A 22486-nucleotide genomic window follows, 5' to 3' on the forward strand; every position below is an offset into this window, starting at 1 on the left:
TTTTAATATCAATAAAGTGAGTATAGAGGAAACATATCTCAACATAATAAAAGTCATTTATGACAAACCCATAGCCAATATAATACTCAATGGTGAAAAGCTGAAAACCTTTCTACTGAATTTAGGAACAAGGCAAGGATGCCTGCTCTCATCACTTCTATTCAACATAGTATTGGAAGTTCTGGCCACAGCAAACAGATGAGAAAAGTAAATAAATGGTATCCATATTGGAAGGAGAGAGGTAAAACTGTCATGCTATGCAGATGACATGATTCTTTATATAGAAAACCATAAAGCCACCACACAAAAACTATTAGATCTAATAAATAAGTTCAGTAAGGTAGTAAGATACCATATTAATATACAGAAATGTGTTGAATTTCTTTAAACCAACAAGTATCAGAAATATTTTTTTAAAGTCCTGTTTAAAATTTTATCTAGAAACCCCTCCAAACAAACAAACCTAGAAATAAACCTAACCAAGGAAGTGAAAGACCTGTATACTAAGAACTATAAAACATTGGTAAAGGAAATTGAAGCCAATTCAAAGAAATGGAAAGAGATCCTGTGCTCTTGGATGGAAGAATTCATATTATTAAAATGGCCATACTACCCAAAGCAATCTACAGATTTAATACAATCCCTTTCAAATAACCCATGACATTTTCTGCAGAATTAGAACAAGCATTCCTAAAATTTATAAGGAACCACAAAAGACTCAGAATTGCCAAAGGAATCCTGAAGAAAAAGAACAACTGTAGGCATAATCCTCCCAGACTTTAGAATACCACAAAGCTACAGTCATCAAAAAGCATGGGGGGAAAAAAAGCATGGAATTGGCAGAAAAACAGAAATATGGATCCAGTGGAACAAGATAAAGAACACAGGAATAAACTCACACACTTATGGTCAATTAATCTTCGACAAAGGAAACAAGAATAGCCAATGGAGAAAAGGCAGTTTCTTTAGGAAGTAGTGTTGGGAAAGTTGGACAGATGCATGTAAATCAATGAAGTTAGAACATTCCCTCACACCATATACAAAAATAAACTCAAAATGACTTAAAGACTTAAATGTAAGACATGACACCATAAAACTCCTGTGCCACCAAATTGGGACAACCTTGAAAAAATGGACAAGTTTTTATAAACCTACTGCTTGCTAAAACTGAGTAAGAAGAAACATACTTTGAACAGACTGATCACTAGAAGTAAAACAGAATCTGTTAAAAAAAAATTTTTTTTTGGAACAATGACAACATCAAAAAACTCCCCAAAAGCCCAGACTAGATAGTTTTACTGAAGAATTCTACCAAACATACAAAGAACTTATCTTTCTCAAACTATTCCAGAAGACTGAAGAGGAGGGAACATTACCCAATTCATTCTACGAGACCATTACCTAGAAGAAAACATAGGTGAAACATTCTTTGATAAATCACAGCAGTATTTTCTTAGATCAATCTCCCAAGGTGAAAGAAATAAAAGCAAAGATGAACAAATCAAATTTAAAAGCTTTTGCACAGTGTAGGAAATCAACAACAAAAAGGCAACCCACTGAATGGGAGAAAACATTTGCAAATGTTGTGTCATATAAGGGGTTAATTTCCAAAACATACAAAGAACTCATACAACTCAATTAAAAAAAAATAACCCAATCAAAAACTAGCAGAAGACCTAAATAGACATTTCTCCAAAAAGACATGTAAATGGCCAATAGGCATATGAAAAGATGCTCAAAACTGCTAATTATTAGGGAAGGGCAAATGAAAGCCACAATGAGACATCACTCACACTGGTCAGAATGGTCATCACCAAAAAGTTTAGAAATAATAAATGCTAGAGAGGGTGTGGGAAAAAGGGTAAACTGTTGGGAAAGTAAATTGGTATACCTACTATGGAAAACAGTATGAAGATTCCTTAAAAAACTAAGAATAGAACTACCATATGATCCAACAATTCCACTCCTGGGTGTGTATCCAGAAAAGACAAAAACCCTAGTTGAAAAAGGTACATGCACCCCTGTGTTCATAGCAGCACTATTTATAATAGCCAAGACATGAAGCAGCGTAAGTGTCCATCAACAGATAAATAGAATGGCCATCATAAGGAAGATGAGGAAGGATAGACATTTTCATAGGTGAAAGGGATTGACCTTTGATTTTAAAAGAGACCTCTTCATCATAAAGAAGGGAAAGAATAGACTGTGAGTATGACTATAGGTTAGTCTGCCTTTTCTAAATGCAGCTTGTATATCTGAAGTTCTCGGTTCATATATTGCTAAAGCCCAGCTTGAAGGATTTTGAGCATTACCTTGCTAGCATGCGAAATGAGTGCAATTGTATGGTAGTTTGGACATTTTCTGAGTGATCAAATTGCCAACATTCATTGGATCATAGAGAAAGCAAAGGGATTCCAAAAATACATCTACTTCTGCTTCATTGACTATACTAAAGCCTTTGACTGTGTGGATCACAAAAAATAATGAAAAATTCTTAAAGAGGTGGGAATACCAGACCACCTTACCTGTCTCCTGAGAAACCTGTATGCAGGATGGAAAGCAATAGTTAGAACCTTACATGGACAGCTGTCCAAATTGGGAAAGAAGTACGTCAAGGTTGTCTATTGTCACCCTGCTTATTTAACTTATATACAGAGTACATCATGCAAAATGTCAGGCTGGTTGACTCATAAGCTGGAATCAAGATTGCTGGAAGAAATATCAACAACCTCAGATATGCAGGTGTTACCACCCTAGTGACAGAAAGCAAAGAGCTAAAAAGCCTCTTGATGAGAGTGAAAGATGAGAGTGAAAAAGCTGGGTTAAAACTCAACATTCAGAAAACTTAAGATCAAAAAAAAGAGAAAACTTAAGATCGTGGCATCCGGTCCCATTACTTCATGGCAAATAGATGGGGAAAAAGTGGAAACAGTGACAGATTTTATTTTCCTGGGCTCCAGAATCACTGTGGATGGTGACTGCAGCCATGAAATTAAAAGACACTTCCTCCTTGGAAGAAAAACAGTGACATCACTTCGCCGACAAAGGTCCATATAGTCAAAGCTATGGTTTTTCCAGTAGTCATGTATACATGTGAGAGTTGGACCATAAAGAAGGCTGCACGCTGAAGAGTTGATGCTATGGTGTTGGAGAAGACTTTTGAGAGTCCCTTGGACTACAAGATCAAACCAGTGAATCCTAAAGGAAATCAACCCTGAATATTCATTGGAAGCACTGATGCTGAAGTTGAAACTCCAGTACTTTGGCCACCTGAATGGGAAGAGCTGATTCATTGGAAAAGACCCTGATGCTGGGAAAGATTGAAGGCAGGAAGAGAAGGGGGCGACAGAGGATGAGATGGCTGGACGGCATCACCAACTTAATGGACTTGAGTTTGAGTGAACAGGGAAGTCTATGGTGCTGCAGTTCATGGGGGTAGCAAAGAGTCAGATACGGCTGAGCTACTGAACAACAAATAACAACAATGGCTACAGGTAGGTTTATAGATTTGATGGCAGGAAATAGAGAAAGTTATTGTTTCAATACTTCTATTTTCTATTGCGTGGAAGGCAAGATCATTTACTGATCAGGAACAGGAAGTTTTCTAACATTTCACTTTTGAAGGACCTTGAGATTTTTAGGGCCATTTTATGCATTCATATTTTATGATCACTTTATTTTGTATCTTCCTGCTTCTGTAACCTCTTTGGAACACCTAAAGTAGAAACACAGTTCATTCCGTGGAATTCTAGATATACTTTTCAACAAAAAATAAATTTAATATCTGGATAGAATATTTTCTCAACACTGTATAGATAAATGATGTCTATAACTAGGGACCTATAATAATAATAAACTACCAGTCTATAATAAATTGGCAGTCAGTCAAAAGTATCTGTAAGTGTATTATTCTGTTAATGGGGCTTATTTTTACTGTGATTTGTAGAAAAGATTTTTATGCTTTCTGGTACCCATATCATTATCTCATTTAATTTTCACAACTCCCCTGTGAGGAATGGATATTATTATTCCCACTTTACATCCGAGAGACCAGGCTTTCAATAATTCAAATCCAACCTAGTTAACCAGGACTAGCAGTGCTTTCCTTTGTATTTTAAGGCTGAAATTGCTTAACTTTTGCATTACATTATTAGATTTTCTTCTGTTTTGCCAATTTACAAAATGTGATGGCTTTATGTATATTGTTAATACAAATAATATATACTCTGTATAAAATTATTAGAGTATTTTACATAGAATAGATTTTTGTTCAGTCTTTAATGGTTAAAACTGCCATTTTTAAAAAAATATAAAAATTGTCTAATTTATTTCACATAATGTACATTTTATATATTAATAATCTACAAATTTAATATATGTATTTTGTATTTTTGATGAAATTAATATTTTAGAGACTGGTGAGTGAGATTGGGAAGAAGATTTAAGGTTAGATATGCAAACTTTGGCTAGATAATATGACAAGTGCTAGGATACAAAAGCAAGAAATTTTATTTTCCTTCCTTTTTAGCCATACCACATGGTTTGCGGGATCTTAGTTCCCCAACTAGGGATTGAACCCAGGCCCCAGCAGTGAAAACATTGTTTCCTAACCACTGGACAGCCAGGGAATTCCCAAGAAATATTCTTAGTGGTGATCTAATTGTAGACTGTCAGAAATAAATGAACCTGAAGTATTCAGTACAGCATGGATATGTGCTTTGCTATTTTACACTGCAGTTATGTCAAGGAACTGTTAAGTAATAACCAGCATTGTTGTCAGTGGACCAATTATAGACTTTTTTGATAAATGTCAACATCTAAAAGAGGAAGAAATTGAGGCTGGTGTCCACAAGAAGATAGGTTAGATATGCATGAAATGACTACCCTTTTAATTAAAACATTTAAATATTCATGTGCTATGGATAGCAATAGCTTTCATAAAAACCCTCCTAGAATTTACCTTTCCTAAAGTGTCATTTGGAGAAAAATTATTGATAAGATTATAGTTCCAACAGCTAAAATAATATACAACCTACATAGAATAAATTCTAAAACTTATATATTGTATAATATGTTGAAATGCATTGTGATAAGTATTAAACAAAAGGGTCAGACTTGTTCAGTGGAAAATTAAGTTTTTTCTTTTAAATTATCCTAGAACAAGGTAGACCCTAACTGAGTATTAAAAATATGTTAGGTCAAGCCTGAAATGTATTAGTAGAGAGAAGTAAGTAAACAGACAATGATAATTCAGTGTATGAAGTGCTGTAATAGTGTTAAGTCCAGAATTCTGTGGAATCACAGAAAAGGAGGACCTAATAACAGAGTAAGGTGGGATCATTACTATCCATGATATGAATCCTAAAGCACTTAGCATAGTGCTGAGCATATGGCAGGCACTCAATATTTGATAAATTGGAACATACCTGATTTTTTAAAAAATGATCCTGGACTTAATTTTTGCTTAAAATAGTATCTTTAAACTTTATACCAATATGTTTTTCTTTATAAATACTTTTCATGTTGCTGTAGTCATTTCAGTGACCTTATAAATTAATCTGTGTCTACAGCTGATTCTTGAATCTAACTGCTACTAGACAATAGGAAAGACTTTGTGCTCTAGGAAGCGCTGTGTCTCACAGGGCTGGACACATAGTAAATGTTCAAGAGTAACTACTTAGGTTTTTTTTTTTTAAGCTTCAGAATTTATTCAGTAATTTTGCTACACATACCACAAGATTCTTTAAAGGAATTTCTTGTTATTAATTATTAAGATTGTGTATAAGTGAAAACTTGATAAGTATGATTCTTGTGCAATTATAAACACTATATTAACCAGTGGGAACTCTAAGTAATTGAAAGTCTTGTCCTTGGCAAATCGGAAGAAAAAATTGCTTACAAGCATTATACTAGGGACCCTTTATATATGATTGGAATTAGAACTGATGCCTATGAACAGTTAGAGATCAATGCTAAATTCTATGATAATGACTATAAAAACATTATGAATACACTGATTCAATAAATATTAGACTCCAGCTTTATGAGACAGCCTATAGTAGGCCAAGAGATAGATTATATAGTCTGGAGAGCAAGGAGGAAAACATAATCATTGTATAGTATGATTCAGTGCTACAATAAAAAAAAGTACAAAGTACCATTGCTGTATAAATTAAGAGCAGCAATTGGAGCAGAAAGGGAAAAATTGATATGGATTGGATTAGTGATATAGGCTTAATTTTTTAAGAAATAGGCAATATTATATAATTTTATTATACTGTATCTTGTTATTTGATGTATTTTTTAGGGACTTATTGTCTAGTATTTTTCTATTTTGTGAAAGGAGATTAAAAAACCCCAAGGGGCTGTTTATAAGTTATGAATTAGTTGAGATGCCAAGAACTCCTAATTCTCATTATACTATGGTATAGCAATTATAAACTATATTCAAAGTCAAGTGGATATAACTCAGTGAGCAAGTAAGTTATCTACCTGGTCTGCTATTTATTATGTCATGCAGTAGGATAACATAACAGGAAATTAGTAGAATTATATTTTAAACAGATTATAGAATTTCTTTTAAATTATAAATTTTTTAAACTAGTTTTAATCAATTTAACAGTCCTTTTTCTTATTTCTTATTAAGGGTCTACTATATTTGTTGGTAACAGACCAAGGATTTCTCACTGAAGAAAAAGTTGTTTGGGAAAGCTTACACAATGTTGATGGTGATGGAAATTTCTGTGACTCAGAATTTCATCTGCGGCCTCCTTCAGATCCTGAAACTGTATATAGAGGACAACAAGATCAGATAGATCAGGTAAATATGTTGTTTTATCTTCATATTGTTTTACTGTTAAATGCTCATTCCTTTCAAATATGAATTTAGTTATTCAGAATTTTGAACTAAAGATTTGTTAATATATCAATACTTGTGAAATTCTGATACTTACTAAATAGCTAAATGATTATTCTACATTAATTGTACACTTTGGTTCAGAAGGCCTGATTATATTGAACTGTGAAGGTTGTGGTAAAGACTTTGAATTTCGTTCTAATTGTAGGAGGGAAGATATGCCAGGTATTAAACATGGAAGTGACAATGATCTTTACTTTACCTTTTTTTTAAAGTGAGGTAACATTAGTTTATAACATTATATGTTTCATATGTACAACAGTATATTTCTACTTCTGTAAAAAATATGGAATGCTTTTCAAGTTTGCATGTCATCCTTGCATAGGGGCCATGTTAATCTTCTCTGTGTCATTCCAATTTTAGTATATATGCTGCCAAAGGAAGCACTACTTTACCTTTTTAAAAACCTGCTATGTGGCAAATGCATAGGAAGGACACTGGTGTAAGCAAACTAGCAATTTGCTTAGCCTTAGTGGTAGAAACGAAGAGATGAGTACATATTTGAGATCTATTTTGGTTAGTCAGAAAAAAGTAGAACAGAGGGAGTCTTCAAGATTGCATGCACTGGGTAAAGAGTAGGGGCTTTTCTAAGCCTTAGAATCAAGGTAAGGAGGAACAGATACTTCTACAGCAGGAGCTGCACTGCTGGTAGAATTCTTGTTTAGAACTGAGATAAATGAAATTTTTGCTTGTTGGCGGGTAGGCTTAGAGCCACAGTTGTGTTTATTACTAGAAGTCTAACAGTGATGTGACATTTTCTTTAACTGAGACAGAAATATGTTAAACAGTTGGCACATGTTTTGCTGATAACAATTTAAGTGCATAGAGACTGTGTTCATTTAACCAGTATTCATTGAGCAGTTGTATTGAACACTGTAACTAGGTCCTGGGGACACAAAGATAAATCATTCTGTCCTGTTCTCAGAGATTTGGCAGTCAGTTGGGGAAGCAGGTATTTTACCAACTAATATATAAGTTCTGTAATGGCAGTTTGAATAGCAGGCTGTGAATGGACAAAAGAATACTTGATTCAAACAAATGCTAATCTTTCTAGGACTCTCAACTTTGCTTTGACAAACAGCCATAGTAATCCATACTCATTTTCCTCCAGAAGGTATACAGGGGCATTGTTTTTAAATGTTATTTAAGAGAAATATACAAGATTTTTAAACCACTGTATATAAAAAATATTGGCACAGAGGGATTGTAGTAAAGCAGTAGATGGCCACAGTAATCTAGTCGTAAGATCTTGAGAATATACGTATGATATTGTTTGCAAAGTAACAAAGAAGGGGGTCTTTGCTGGTGGTCCAGTGGCTAAGATTTCATGGTCCCAAGGCAGGGGGCCCAGGTTCAATCCCTGCTTAGGGGACTAGATCCCACATGCTGTTACTAAGAGTTCACATGCCACAACTGAAAAATGATCCTGCATGGCAGATTGAAGATCCCATGTGCATCAACTAAAGATCTCCCTTGCCACAGCTAGGACCCAGTGCAGCCAAATAAGTGAATAAATAAAAATAAATACTTTTTTAAAGTATCAAAGACTTGACAAAGAGTGGAGTTTGAAGAATCCAGGAGAAAAATGTGAAGGCCAATTTCTTGATGCCTCTAAGATGATCATGCTAGATAGTACAAAGTGTTCACAGGCAATGACCTTTTACATAACTTCTGTGATTATTTATAATTCTCTTTGAGAGTGTGCTGGGGGAGGTGCACAGAATAGTCAAGTTTCATTCAGCACTAATTTCGTAATAAAAGTGGATATTAAGTTAGATGTATAACTTTTGACCAAAGATGTGTCACTTTATCTCATAGGAAATAATCTGAGTGTGTATGTAGGAGGAAGAAGAGCGTAATTAAGTAATTGAATATGATTGTTTGGTGGACAGCTACATTGGCTCTAAAAATTGTCTTTGGAATATTATTTAATAAATAATTTGGGTCTATGTTTACGATTTCTTTAAAACAGAAGACTTTTATGCTATTAAATAGAAAATAGATTATGATAGTTTCAGGAGTTGGAAGATGTGTTTGAATCCGTATGTGAATATAGAAAAAACCAAGATGAATTATGTATTAATTGTTAACAGTAGTTGACTCTGTGATGATGATATGGTAATCTTAACTCTCCTATTTATGCTTTTTTATTTTGTATCAATTTTCTATAGACCTGTGCTTCTCTCCTTTATAAACTTTCTTGAATGCCTTATATACTGCTTCTAGAAAGAATTTTGAATGAATTTTTAAAGAATTTTTAAAATATTGATAACAATGGCAGTATTTCTGAAATAATACTATTTCCCAAACATAAATAATAAACTTTTATATTTAACATCTAGTATGTTTTTCAAAAGCCATTTTCATAGATTTGTAGATATAATCTCTGTATTTATACACATTAGTTCTTGGGTAAAATCTCACAGCTAAAGATGGTTATCATTTAATTTCTTAGGACTATCTTATGGCTTTATCTTTACAACAAGAACAGCAGAGCCAAGAGATCAATTGGGAACAAATACCTGAAGGAATCAGTGATTTGGAACTAGCAAAGAAACTCCAAGAAGAAGAGGATCGACGAGCTTCTCAATATTACCAGGAACAGGAGCAAGCGGCAGCAGCTGCTGCGTCTGCTTCTGCCTCTGCTTCTACACAGGCCCCGGTAAAGACTAGCGTTCTGACTCTGAAATACAAGGATCATTTTAGCAATAAAGAAATGTGTGCTGAGATCAAAACTTTTAAGTTAGGTATTGACTCTGTTAGCATTTTAGCATCCATGGGTTTTATGACACAGTCCTAAGTTTGTGATTATCTTAATATATTTCTAATTTAGTTAAATTTATTTTTTCTGAGGTTTTGATTGCAAGATTTTCTAAATTAAATTCTTAATAGCTTCATACAATATAAACCAATTTGAACAAATCTTTCCTATCAGTTAGAAGGCAGTATGAGGTACTGCTGGAAAGAATGGACTTTGGAGCCAGATAAATGTGGATTTGCATTTTCTGCTTCTGTCTCCCCTTACTAGGTACACCATGGGCAAAGTCCTCTACCTCTCTTAGCCTCATTTTCCCTGTTTGTAAAGTAGAAGATAATACTTAACTCTGAGGTTTGTGGTTAAGAGCAAATAATGTTGCACTTAATCCAATGTCTAGCATGTGCTGAGTATTCAACAAAGGTTATTAGCACCTTTCCACTCTTCCCTTTTCCCAGTTAAATGTTGTAAGCACTGGAAATATGACTAAGGTGTTTCTATTAGTTAAATCTCATTAAATGAGAAAAAAATTCTCCTTCTTTTATGTTTAACTGTACCATGCTACAACTGTTCCTTTGATTTAGGTGTACTAGGAAGCATGATGTCTTTTAAGTTATGATGAAACTTTAAATATAGAGGTCTCTATTAACATAGTATAACATTTCTCTTTCTAGCTCAAATATTGATTACTCCAAGCTTAAAAGTTAAAACCTACCATGTTATGGTTAGCTTTTCACTGAAGTTCTCTTATTTCACAGAATACACATTTCACACCAAGTCCTCAGTTTCTTTTTCCCTCCTTTTAAAATCTGTTTGTTATAGTATATGTAATAAAATCTTGGAGAACTACTATAGTTTGCCAGAAAGGTGCCACTTTCTTTAACTGTCCCAAACTTTAACATAAATTGTCTTTAAATTGAATCTTTAGGCTATATAATGCTACATGTTATTTATTGTTTATTTACTTACAATAATGGATACATTAATTATATCTATTCTGAATGATAGAGGCAATTACGCAGATACCATATAACATTAAAAATTTATATACCAGTTTTTTTCCATTAATGATTCCTTTCACTCTCATGGTTTTTCTTTCTAGGTAACTCTGCTTAAGCATCTTAGAAAAATTGTGATAATTTCTTCCTGTTTATTTTCCTTAAAGCAAAGCCAGCCAGCACAAGCCTCTCCGTCAAGTGGCAGACAATCTGGAAACAGTGAACGTAAACGAAAGGAACCACGAGAAAAAGATAAAGAAAAGGAAAAGGAGAAAAATAGCTGTGTCATTTTGTAACAAGTGGATTCTGTTGGAGCCATCTGTGTGTCTTCAGAAACAACCATAGGAGGAAAGGAAGAAAAACCGATAAATACCGTCTGTGCCTGATTTCCCAGTGGGTTTTGTTCATGTTTATCAGGGGAAAGGTTGTTACTTAATTACAATCAGACTTTTTAAGATCACAAGTACACTCTTTATGAGCTGGAGTTTCATGTTACAAGTTGGAAATGCTGTGTTGTCATTCATGAAAAATAATGTACTTGTAGCCAAATACGTAAATAACAGCAAATTTTGTGTCATAGTGACATTCATAACTCATATCAGTTAGTAAGCTATTTCATCTTCTGTTCTAACAATAGAGATAATTGATTTTGTCTGATTCCTTCCTCAAATCTAAATATTAGCACAATAGTTTCTTAAATTAATTTTTACAATGTTAAATTATGATCTGATCCATGAGAAACCAGGGGTTTAATATAGATTTAAAAAGAAAAAAAAAAAAAGACAAAAATAATAAGAATAAATAACCCTCAGTTGTATATTGGACTAGTTCAGCCCTTGAACAGCTTTACCTTTCTTTAGGAATGTACATTTTAGATATACCTTGAGAAACTGATAATGGAACTTGGATTTAATTTAGATAGAAAAAAAAATAAAGATTTTATTTCTTTTCCAGTAACAAAATTACATAACACTAATACTCATCAAAATCAGATCTTAATAACTTTGTCGTATTGTAAAATTTTGAGGAGTTTTAAAATCTTTAATATAGGTTACTTGGACCACAGTTACTATTTATTCAGTGTGACAAGTGAGTATAAAGAGGAAACCATAGTGGATGCTAGCCCTTGTAAATATAGGGATGTACAAAAAGAGATAGTTCAGTGTCTACCTTTTTCTATAATTACCTTGAACCTTAAAATTTAAATCATGTTTATTTTGTAGAAAATTAAGTATACTTATTAAATTTAAAAAAGCACATTTCTGAAAGGATGTTAGACAGAGATAATCTCTGAGTCTAGTGGAAAAGCATTATTAAAAATCTGTTTGACGATAGGTAAGAACTTGGAGGAATTTATGTAGAAACAATCAAGATTTTTCTAACTTATGAGAACCAAATAACCTATAACATCTTATAGTGTTTCTAGGATTCAGAAAGAATATTTATTGAACTTTATTATGAGGCAACACATATTTTCCTGTATTTCTATAGTTTGGAAAACTATCCTTGATAGTCCTTTTGATATGCTTTATATTTAAAAATTTGTTTTAGTCATTTTGAAAAGACTATTGCTGCTGTAAGTAGTTATGTGATTTACATTCTAAGCCTCAGTAAATTTGTCTGTTCAAGAGCATCTTAATTTAACCTGAGCATCCACTTAGAGAATGCTTTTTGTGGTCTGGGGGGACGAAAGACTACAAAAAAAAAATGTAGTCTTGATTTCTTAAGCTATGTCCTTAACATTCTCTGTGATCCAAGACCAGTTGTAGGATAAATCTATATGTAAAAAGTAAAGTCTTATTTATGGATGAAGTTATTCTAAGGGAAATATTCAGGGTCAAGCTGTATCTTTTATGTCCGCCTGTATCACATGTCTCTTTATGTTATACCATTTGTTATTCCTTCAAATTTCACATGCTAGCATGATAAGTCATCAGAGAACCTGTTTGGTTTATAAAACTTTCATACAAAATATTTGGTGAGCCTCTTGACCGTAACCCAGAATATGCATATATTGTTCAAGTAATCAGATATAAGATGTACTACACAGTTCTCTATTAGCTCAAACAAGTTGATTCTTAGGCCAAGTTTATTCTTGATATCACTCTGTTGGTTAAAGGAGGAAACTCAAACCTCACAGTTTGTTTTTCCCAGAACAGATAGTAGTGTCGGTGCATTATATTTTATTAAGAAACAAAACAATAAATCATGAGAAATTTTTAAAAACGTATTTGAGGCATGCTTTTCCATAATTATATTCTTAACTATTCATTGCCCTTGAAAAGCATATGTGTAGAAGTTATTCCTCTGTTAGTTGTTACTGTCTTCTTAATTTGTTCCAAAGACAACACTGCCATTCTGCATTCCCACTGAAGGAAAAAAAATTTACTCAAAACCAGCAGTGCTGCTATCAGATAAGTAAATGTCAATGTATACTTATAAGAAATAAGTAAGAAATGTAATGTGTTTGTTAATTCAGCCTTTTTCTATGTAATATTTCCCAGTTGGGCTTTCTTACATTCCTGGAATTCAGTTTGGTATACCAAGAGTAATAATGATAAAATGTTTACTTTGAATACTGTGGGAGGAAAATTAAATGTTTAATTCTGTTAAAAAAATTTCTTAGAGATCTGGTTTTGCATCCTTGAAAGTAAAAAAGAATTTAGAGTGATTATGTTTTTATTTTGCTCAAGTCAACAAATTACATATTCATACATTTCATTGTTGGTTTGGGTATATTGGAATTTGATAGTGGTTTATTAGTCTTTCCTTCACAGTATTTTGTAATGCTTGAAAATTGTTACATGTATAAGACTAGCAGAAATTAGAACGTAAACAATTTTGTTTTTAAGATTTATAGGCTAGATTAGAGGCACATTTGCATAAACCAGTTACCATTAGAGCTAGCAAAAGAGGCAGATGAATGAATGGATACGGTCGTTGAACTTTCTCGTACTTTTAAAGACTGTTCCTTAAGGTTAGTGACCAGTCTTTATTAACAGTATGAAAATTTTCTCATGCCAATCCCATTGAATCAACAGTGCTGTGATTTACAGTGTTATTGACACTTAAATATTGTGTTTTGTGTGTGTGTGTGTGTATTTCTGAAGCAAGGATCTATGACTTCTAATAGATTCTCAAGGGAATCTAGGAACTTTCCACAAATTTAAGACTCATCATTGTAAGCATACACACACCAAGCTATTTGAGGCAGTTAAAACTGGCATTTGGCTGCTTCCTGTAAAATGCTAGTTCAATGTGCATAGGTAAAGTAACTTATTTCATGTTTCAAGTTGTCCAGTAAGTAGTTGAATGAGACATAGATTTAAGTATTAGAATTAGGCTTTGGGATATATTTTCTGTCTCACATCTCTAGTATTTGACTACTTACCCCACATTATGTTTTGAATTCTTCCCCATACTTCTTGATCTTAGCTTAATTAACAAGCAGTGTACTATCAGATTGATTGAATCCAACATTAACCATTTTGTACCTTCACAAAACCGTAACATTTTGTTTTCAATGAATAACCAGCTCAGTTCGCTAAGAGACAAAATATCTCGAGAGGAAAGAGGACTAGAAGTCAAATATATATTTAAGAAGAGAACTATATTAATGTTGGCCTTTCAAGCAGATACTTATAAAATTCTGCTGGACAAAAATCAAGGCAAGAATTTCTAGAGCTGTCCTAAAGCAAATCATTTATTTTTTAAAAAAAAGCAAATTGATGGCATTTCATTTAGCTTTCCTATTAAATGAAGTTATAGTAAAACATGATGGAAAGCTTATGGCTTTTACCTATCACAAAATATTTGGACATACAACTTAAACCCTAATAATAAATTTACTAAAATTTGATTAAAAATAAGATGGCATTAAAGATAGCATATAATTTGTATTTTAAGGAATGGGAAATGTGAAATTCTGAAGCATTTTGTGTGAAAACCTGGCTTTTATCCTGCCTTCAGCAAATTTACTGTGCCTCAGTTTACTCTATGTATCTAAAGAGTGCTCGTTTTTAGTGCTTTGCACCTTCGAATATAGGGCATAGTATAAGCACAGGGTATTATTGAAATAATCATAAATATTACACACCTTTTGCTCTTGAATGTGTAGGTTTTTTCCCCCAATGGCAATATTTCTAAAGCCAGATTTTTCTGAATGCTGTTAAAGTGTGGAGAGTTGTCTTGTGTTTGAGTATGGCATCATCTCTTCCTAGGTGTGTGTTTGTTTTGTTTTACTGCACTGCACAGTATGTGGGATCTTAATTCCCAAACCAGGGATCAAACCCATGCCCCCTGCAGTGGAAGTGCTGAATCTTAACCACTGGACACCAGGAAATTCCCTCTTCCACACATGTAGAATTTTACAGTTGCTTTTGTGTTCTGTAGGGCTACAGAATCAAAACCAAGAGTATTTGGGAGTATAAAAGCATTGAAAATCTATTTTTTCCAGTATCTTTAATATATCTAAATATTTAGATTCTATTCCTTCATGGAACAAAGTACAGTGAGATCAGATTACTGATACATATATGTAAACTTTTTTGCTGGATGAAATTCATTTAGATCTCTCATGTACTGTCCTTTTTAGGATTATTTAAATTATTATTATTTTTTTAACTATAAACTGTTATTTGACAATATACAGTTAAATTTCTATTAGAAAGTAACCAAAAATAGTAAAAGAACTAACTGCAATCAGAGTTCAGTTCTTAGGTCCTTTAGTTATTGAGTGTCATTTTTACAGATGACCGACACTCGAGAAAACATGAAAAATTGTGGTTACTCTTTTGGAGTTTCACTTTAAAACTAAAATTATAATCAAAGGCTTCTTGAATAAAATATACTGCAATACAGAGATAATGCAGTCTAAAGGGACAAATTGCAGGACCCTGTTAATTTATTTTGAAGATTTATCTAAATTTTAATTCACGCATGTCTCTTTCTTAATCCCATTGTTCCTGCTGTTAGAAATTAGAGTTTAGTAAATTGTGATATGCATATATGTATTTTACATGAAGGATTCTAATGTCTAACTTTCCTTTTCTGATCTCAAAAAAAATTCAACTCATAATGCAGGGCAAAAGTGTTCAACTGTTGCCTCAAGCTTAGCTTTATACTGTTGACCTGAGAAAGAGTGAGATTTAGACTTGTCTACCTATAATACATTTTTTTACAGCATAGGACTGTCCCAGAAAAGGTGTTAAAATACCATGGCAGAAACATAAAACCTAAGCTTTAAACCACTGTAGATTTAAAGATCAAAAAGTTGTAGTACTATGTTACAATGTCTCTACTTAGTCTGATAGTAACCATAAGAATTCCTTCAAACCACTTAATAATTTGTCACGATTAACTTCAAAGAATTTTTATCTATCCTTACTGCAGTATCCTGACAGGCAGAGGCACCCTAGATTAGATGGTAGACAAAGCAAAATATTTCTGAAGGTGATCCTGACTTCTTTGGCGCTAGTGTAGTTACAGCTTTAAGTAAGAATTCAGGAAACTATGAAATACCCATTTAAATTCTCAAATCAAAGACCTGTCCAAATGAGTATTATAACTGAAATACCCTGCAGAACAGTTCTAACTAATGAAATGTGTTTTAAGATTAAGACTGGCGTTTAATCTGTCCTATATGTCTCTCAATTTTATCTGTTTTTGTTGTTTTTTACATGGTAGTTGAATGAAATAGCCATTTTTTTCCAGAGTATATAGGATATCCTAGAGCTTTACAGATTTTTAAAGATGAGAATTTGAAAAGCTTCCAGTGGTTTTTGTTAAAATGCTGTTTTCTTAATAAAATGATAACTATTGTTTTTACAGATCCACACATCACAAGTAGGATAATATGATCGGAGACTGATGTGTGCTTGCTACCCAACAATCAGCAAAGGCATAATCTTCACTTGTGAAACTTCAGAGGTACCCTGAAAGTAATTTCCTAAAGTTAGTGCATGTGTCTTTTTTCCTTGAATTGTACAGAATAATTGGGATGTGGCACATATTTGGGGGCCTAGCAAGTGAAGTGGTGTAACGACTACAGAGAAAGTGATCTTGAAATATAACAAGAAAAAAGGTTTTCTTATTCTCCCACTTTATTGTCCAGCTATTTGGGTCAGGAGGTTGCTATGATAGATTTCTGTACCAGGCCAAGACTGGCCAACTGAAAGAGTTCTCAAAAAGTTTAAATATATCGACTGTGTACGAGTGCCTATTTTTTTCTCCTTCTTTCTTTTACTGTCTTAATGCCCTTTCTGCTTCTGAAATAATACATCTGTTTTGCTTTATGACCAGCTTGAATTCCAGTTGTAGAATAATCGCAGCCCTAGAGGTTGATAGAAAAGAGCATTGAAATACAGTTTTTGAATAAAAACATCTAAAAGCATCTCCCCAGCTTAGGTTTGAACTGAATTTTTAAGAAAATGATTGTTTTATATGCTAATTATGCTAAAACTATTTGAATTTAAAAACTAAGTAAGTTTCAGAAGTTTCACTTTTGGAGGATACTCCTATAAGGGGCATATTGAACAAAGATGAGAAAGTATAAAATATTTCTGAAGGAATTATTCAGTATTATTCAACTTTTAGTTTCATGTTTGTTATTGTACCACAAAGATAGTGTCATTTTTGGATTAAAATGTTAGATTTTTGTTAATATACTTAAATCTGTAACCAGTGGTAACACTATTAGTATTTTTTATTATAGATTATATTTTATTTCAATAAACTTTGATATTTAGACCCAAAAGTATTTCTGCTATGTATATTCATCTCATTAAGCTACTTCTTATAAACATAAAATAAGTGGAAAAATGGGGAATTAACATTAATTCACATTTACCTAGGATTGGCTCTTAACATACTTGGACCAACTCTTTTTTTTTAAACATTTTTTTAAAAAACATTTTCCAATGTGTCTGTTTTTGTGCTAGCACTATACTGTGTTGATTACTGTGGTTTTGTAGTACAGTTTGAAATCTGGAGGGGTAATACCTCCACCTTCTTCTTTTTTCTCTGGATTGCTTTGGCTATTCAGGGTGTTAGGATTGTTTTTCTATTTCTGTGAAGAATGTCTTTGGCATATTGATGGGTAATGCATTGAATCTGTGAATGGCTTTGGGTAGTATGGCCACTTTAACAGTATTAATTCTCCCACTCTGTAAGCATGGGATATCATTTCATTTGTCCTCTTCAATTTCTGTGAAGTTTTATAGTTTTCATTATACAGATGTTTCACTTACTTGGTTAAATTTATTCCTAAGTATTTTACTGTTTTTGATGCCATTTTAAATGAGATAAGTTCATTTCTTCTTCAAATACTTCATTGATTTTGTATGTTGATGTTTAGCATAGCAAGGCAGCCATGCTCATTACTATACACCAGTGCTGCACTGTATATTGATTTATATATCCTGCCACTTTACTGAAATTAGACTAATTCCGAGATTTTTGAATTAGTTGGGAATTTTGAATTCTTGGGATTTTCTATATCATATTATGATCCTATATGACATTTTAACTTATTTCTTTCTTTCTGATTTGGATGGCTTTTATTTCTTTATCTTGACTAATTGCTCTAGCTAGGATTTCCAGAACTGTATTGAATAGGTGTGATAAAACTGGGCATCCTTGCCTTATTCCTGATCTTAGGGAAACATTTTCACTTTCTCTCCATTCTGTATAATATTAGCTGTGGGTTTGTTGTATATGGCCTTTATTATGTTGAGGCATGTTCCTACTATATCCAGTATGTTAAGGGTTTTTATCATAAAATAATACTGCATTTTGTCAGATGCTTTTCCTGCATCTATTGAGATGAGCAGGTGATTTTTACCTTTCATTTTATTGGTGTGATGTATTACAGAGGTCCTAAATCTTTTTGGCACCAGGGACCAGTTTCATGGAATACAGTTTTTTCATGGTCCAGTGTGGGGGAGGATGGTTGCCAGATGATTAAAGTACATTACATTTATTGTGCACTTTATTTCTATTATTACATTGTGATATACAATGAAATAATTATACAAATCACCATAATGCAGAATCAGTGGGAGCCCTGAGCTTGTTTTCCTGCAACTAGACAATTCCCTGTGGGAGTGATGGGAGACAGTGACATCTAAATTATGTTGCTTATGTCCAGTCTACTCTGTAATCTCATTTGGTCACTGTCACTACAGAAAACCCTGCTTTATAAAGATAGGATATGGGGAAATGGAAGCAGGATTTTCAGTGCTTTTGTGACAATATCAGGATATTCCACCTTGACTTTAATCCAAAATGTATGGAGAGTTGAAGTTGTCGCAAATGTAATTTTAAGGCCACCGTCATTTGCATTCTCAAGCTGTGGATCCTCTTCTAGCACAAAGTTGATTCACCTGTCTTATTAAAAAATGGGTTGCAGATCCATTCTTTCCCAGTTCAGGGGTCTTTTGTAGTTGGAAAGTAATGCTCAAACTCTTTTGAAAGCTGAGATGGGTGATCATGCACCAGCTGGGAGAAAGAAGGCCCTGGCTCAGTCTCTTTCTGCATCTCTGGTAATGTTTGAAATGTCAAAAATCCCAATGTTCATTTGTTTCCTCCACAGTTCCAGTTTGGCTTTGAATGTACCTTGAAAAAAGTTGTTGCTCTCCCCTAAAGTGACAGATTGAGTTTGTTGAGCAGGTTGAATATGTCACACAAGCAAGCAGGTTTTGTGACCTAGTCTGTGTCACCGAAATGTGCTGCCAGTGGTAACTGATTTTCTAGAAGAAATTTCTGGAGAGGCTCTTGTAACTCAAAAACTCTGGCCAGTGATCTACCTTTAGAAAGCCATCTCACTGCTGTGTATAATAGATGTATGTGTCTGTCTCTTTCAGAGCTGTGCAAACAGACATGGGTTAAAGGCATGTACTTTTCATATGGTTGACAATTTTAATCACATCCTGCAAAACACTGTTAAGTTCGGGTGACATTTTTCAGCTTGCTAGCATTTCTCTATGGATGACACAGTGTGTAGGTTCACATTCAGACATAGTGAAACCAGAAAGTCATCCAGACACAGCAGCCGCTCCATCTGTGCATATACCGACACAGAATGACCAATTCAATTTTCCTGATATGTAATCATTCAAAGACTTGAATAGTTCTACAACTGTGATGTTGGTTGGCAACAGAAGTGCACACAACCTATTCTCATGCACATCCTCCTGAAAAAATAGATCACAAGAAAACCAGCATTGTTGCCTCCTTGTCAACCTTGAGACACTCATCAACCTGGATTGCACACCACAGTGACTCATTAATCCTTTATAACTATTGTGCCTCAATATCCTCTGCTATTTTATCAGTTTGTCTAGTTACAGTGCTAGCCAAAAGAGGAACATGTGCCACCATTTCAACTGCAACCTCTTCTAAAAATTCATAACAAATATCCTTAGCAGCAGGCAGGATCAACTCTTCATTAGTAAAGGGCTTCTTTTTTTTTTTTTGAAACATTTATTTTTATTCATTTGGCGGCATAGTCTTAGTTGTGGCATGTGGGATCTAGTTCCCTGACCAGGGATCGAACCCAGCCCCCCTGTATCAGGAGCGCAGAGTCTTAGCCACTGGACCACCAGGGAATTCCCAATAAAGGGCTTCTTAACTTTACCAATGTGGTTAGCCACTAAGAAGGATGCTTTTGGCAGACACATTTGATGAAGTGGTGGCCTTCAATTATTGCTTCCGTTCTTCACATTCACAGTTTTTTTCTTCTGAAAAACTCCAAAGGCTTGTCTTTTGATGGAGAGTGCTTGGTCTCCATGTGGGGAAGCAGTTTTAAAGGTTTCATGGCTTTGTTCAATAGCTGGCCACCACAGATTATACAAAGCAGACTTGGAGAAGTGAATCACCTGTTGAGTGAGCCCATAATTTAAGTCGGACTCTTAGTATTTTCTTTTAAATGCAGCTTTCTTTTTGTTGGCAGCCTTAGAGTCTTCTGCTGTCTCATCATTGGGGCTTTCCACCTTTTCAAAGAAGCTCTTCAGCAACATTGGTTTTTCATTCATTTTGACTAGGGTTGGCTTGTGAGCTTGTGGGCTTCGACTTCCCAGGTAGCTCAAATGGTAAAGAATCTGCCTGCAGTGTGGAGGACCTGGGTTCACTCCCTGGGTTGGGAAGGTCATGGCAACCCACTCCAGTATTGTTGCCTGGAGAATTCCATGGACAGAGGAGCCCTGTGGGCTACAATCCATGAGGTTGCAAAGAGTCAGACACGACTGAGTGACTAACACACACATACACAGCTTTTGGACTTACCAATACTGTGGCTGAGACAAGTATGCAGTGCAGGAAAGAGGCACAGACTGAAGTGGCAGACAGAATAATGGGAGGGCCGTGCATGGACTAAAATAAGTGTTGGATTCTGATTTCAAGTCAGAATCATCTCTGCTTGTCACCAGATGCAGCTGTACAGTTGAAGTACATCAACTCAGTTGCCACTATAAAGCCTGCTGCCAGATGTAATTTAATTGTCACTTGTCACTCACTGATAGGGTTTTGATATGAGTCTGCAACCAGTTGATTTATTATGGTCTCTGTGCAGTCAAACTTCCCTACTAATGATAATCTGTATTTGCTAATGATAATCTGAATTTCCAACTTCAGGGTAAATTTTAATGCCATTTATAATTTAGTTGCTTAGTATATAGTTACATTATCACTCTAGCTCTGAGATTTTATTTATATGCTGAGATACGTATCAATCAAATTGACAAAAATTTTTTAAAAATATTAAAAGCAACAATAGAAAAGCAACATCATCAAAGGGACTCTTGATAAGGTTATCAGCTGATTTTCTCACCAGAAAAAGCTCAAGCCCAATATATACAGATAAAGCTTTTGATAAAATTCACTATGATTTGTAATAAAAACTCTATGAAAAGTGTAACCTACCTCAACACAATAAAGGCCATATATGACAAACCAACAGCTAACATATTCAGTGGTAAAAAGCTCAAAGCATTTCCTCTAAGATCAGAAACAAAACAAGGATGTCCTCTCTCTACTCTTACTCAACATAGTTTTGGAAGTCCTAGCCACGACAGTCAGAGAAGAAAAAGAAATAAAGGGAATCCAAACCAGAAAAAGAAGGAGTAAAACTAACTGTTTTTAGAAAATCCTAAAGACACTACCGGAAAAGTACTAGAGCTCATCAATGAGTTCGGTAAAGTTGCAGGATACAAAATTAATACACAGAAATCCCTTCCATCTCTATTCACTAACGATAATAGATCAGAAAGAGAAATTAAGGAAACAATCCCATTTTCCATTGCATCAAAAATAGTAAAAATAACCTACCTAAGGACGCTAAAGACCTGTACTCTGAAAACTGTAAGACACTGAGGAAAGAAATCAAAGATGACACAAAGAGATGGAAAGATATATCAAGTTCTTGGATTGGAAGAATCAGTATTGTCAAGTGAATATTCTACTCAAGACAATCTATAGATTCAATGTAATCCCTATTCAAGTTCCAATGCAGTTCCCTCCCATACCCGGGACCCGCTCTAGTCACTGTGATTTCTCTTTTTTTTTTTCTTCTTTTTTTTTTTTTCTCACTGTGATCTCTCTTTGGAGAGAGCAGCTGGTCACTAGAGCCACTCACCCACTCACTGCCTTCAACCTCCTCCTCCTCTGGTTCCCAGTGAACCAATTTCTGCCTTCTCTGCCATAACCACCTCTGCCACTGCTGGCTCCAGCACCACTTCCCTCACTCCATGGCCTCCTCTCTGTTCCAATCCATTCACTTTCAGGCACACACATGGATGGATCTCTCAGATGTCCTGCTATGCA

At 34.2% G+C, this 22486-nt stretch overlaps 1 protein-coding gene and 1 non-coding gene across 6 annotated transcripts in view; one reads left to right on the forward strand and one right to left on the reverse strand.

Annotated features, from left to right (window-relative positions):
* MINDY2 (MINDY lysine 48 deubiquitinase 2) overlaps positions 1–22486 on the forward strand; it is an 84878-nt gene that overhangs the window by 58393 nt on the left and 3999 nt on the right. For 2 of the 5 annotated variants that reach the window (XM_061157258.1, XM_061157257.1), the window contains 3 exons: positions 6647–6820; positions 9372–9578; positions 10837–17414. In XM_061157258.1, the coding sequence (XP_061013241.1) occupies positions 6647–6820; positions 9372–9578; positions 10837–10965 (510 nt within the window). In that variant the 3' untranslated portion in view covers positions 10966–17414. Of the gene's footprint in view, positions 1–6646; positions 6821–9371; positions 9579–10836; positions 17415–22486 lie in introns of those variants that run through there. The other 3 variants (XR_009695119.1, XR_009695118.1, XR_009695117.1) reach the window with 3 other exon arrangements.
* On the reverse strand, positions 7197–7303 carry LOC133067502 (U6 spliceosomal RNA). Its single transcript, XR_009695294.1, has one exon. It is a non-coding gene; the product is annotated as a U6 spliceosomal RNA (small nuclear RNA).

This window comes from Dama dama, chromosome 12 (genome assembly GCF_033118175.1).
Source record: "Dama dama isolate Ldn47 chromosome 12, ASM3311817v1, whole genome shotgun sequence".
Taxonomy (NCBI): Eukaryota; Metazoa; Chordata; class Mammalia; order Artiodactyla; family Cervidae; genus Dama; species Dama dama.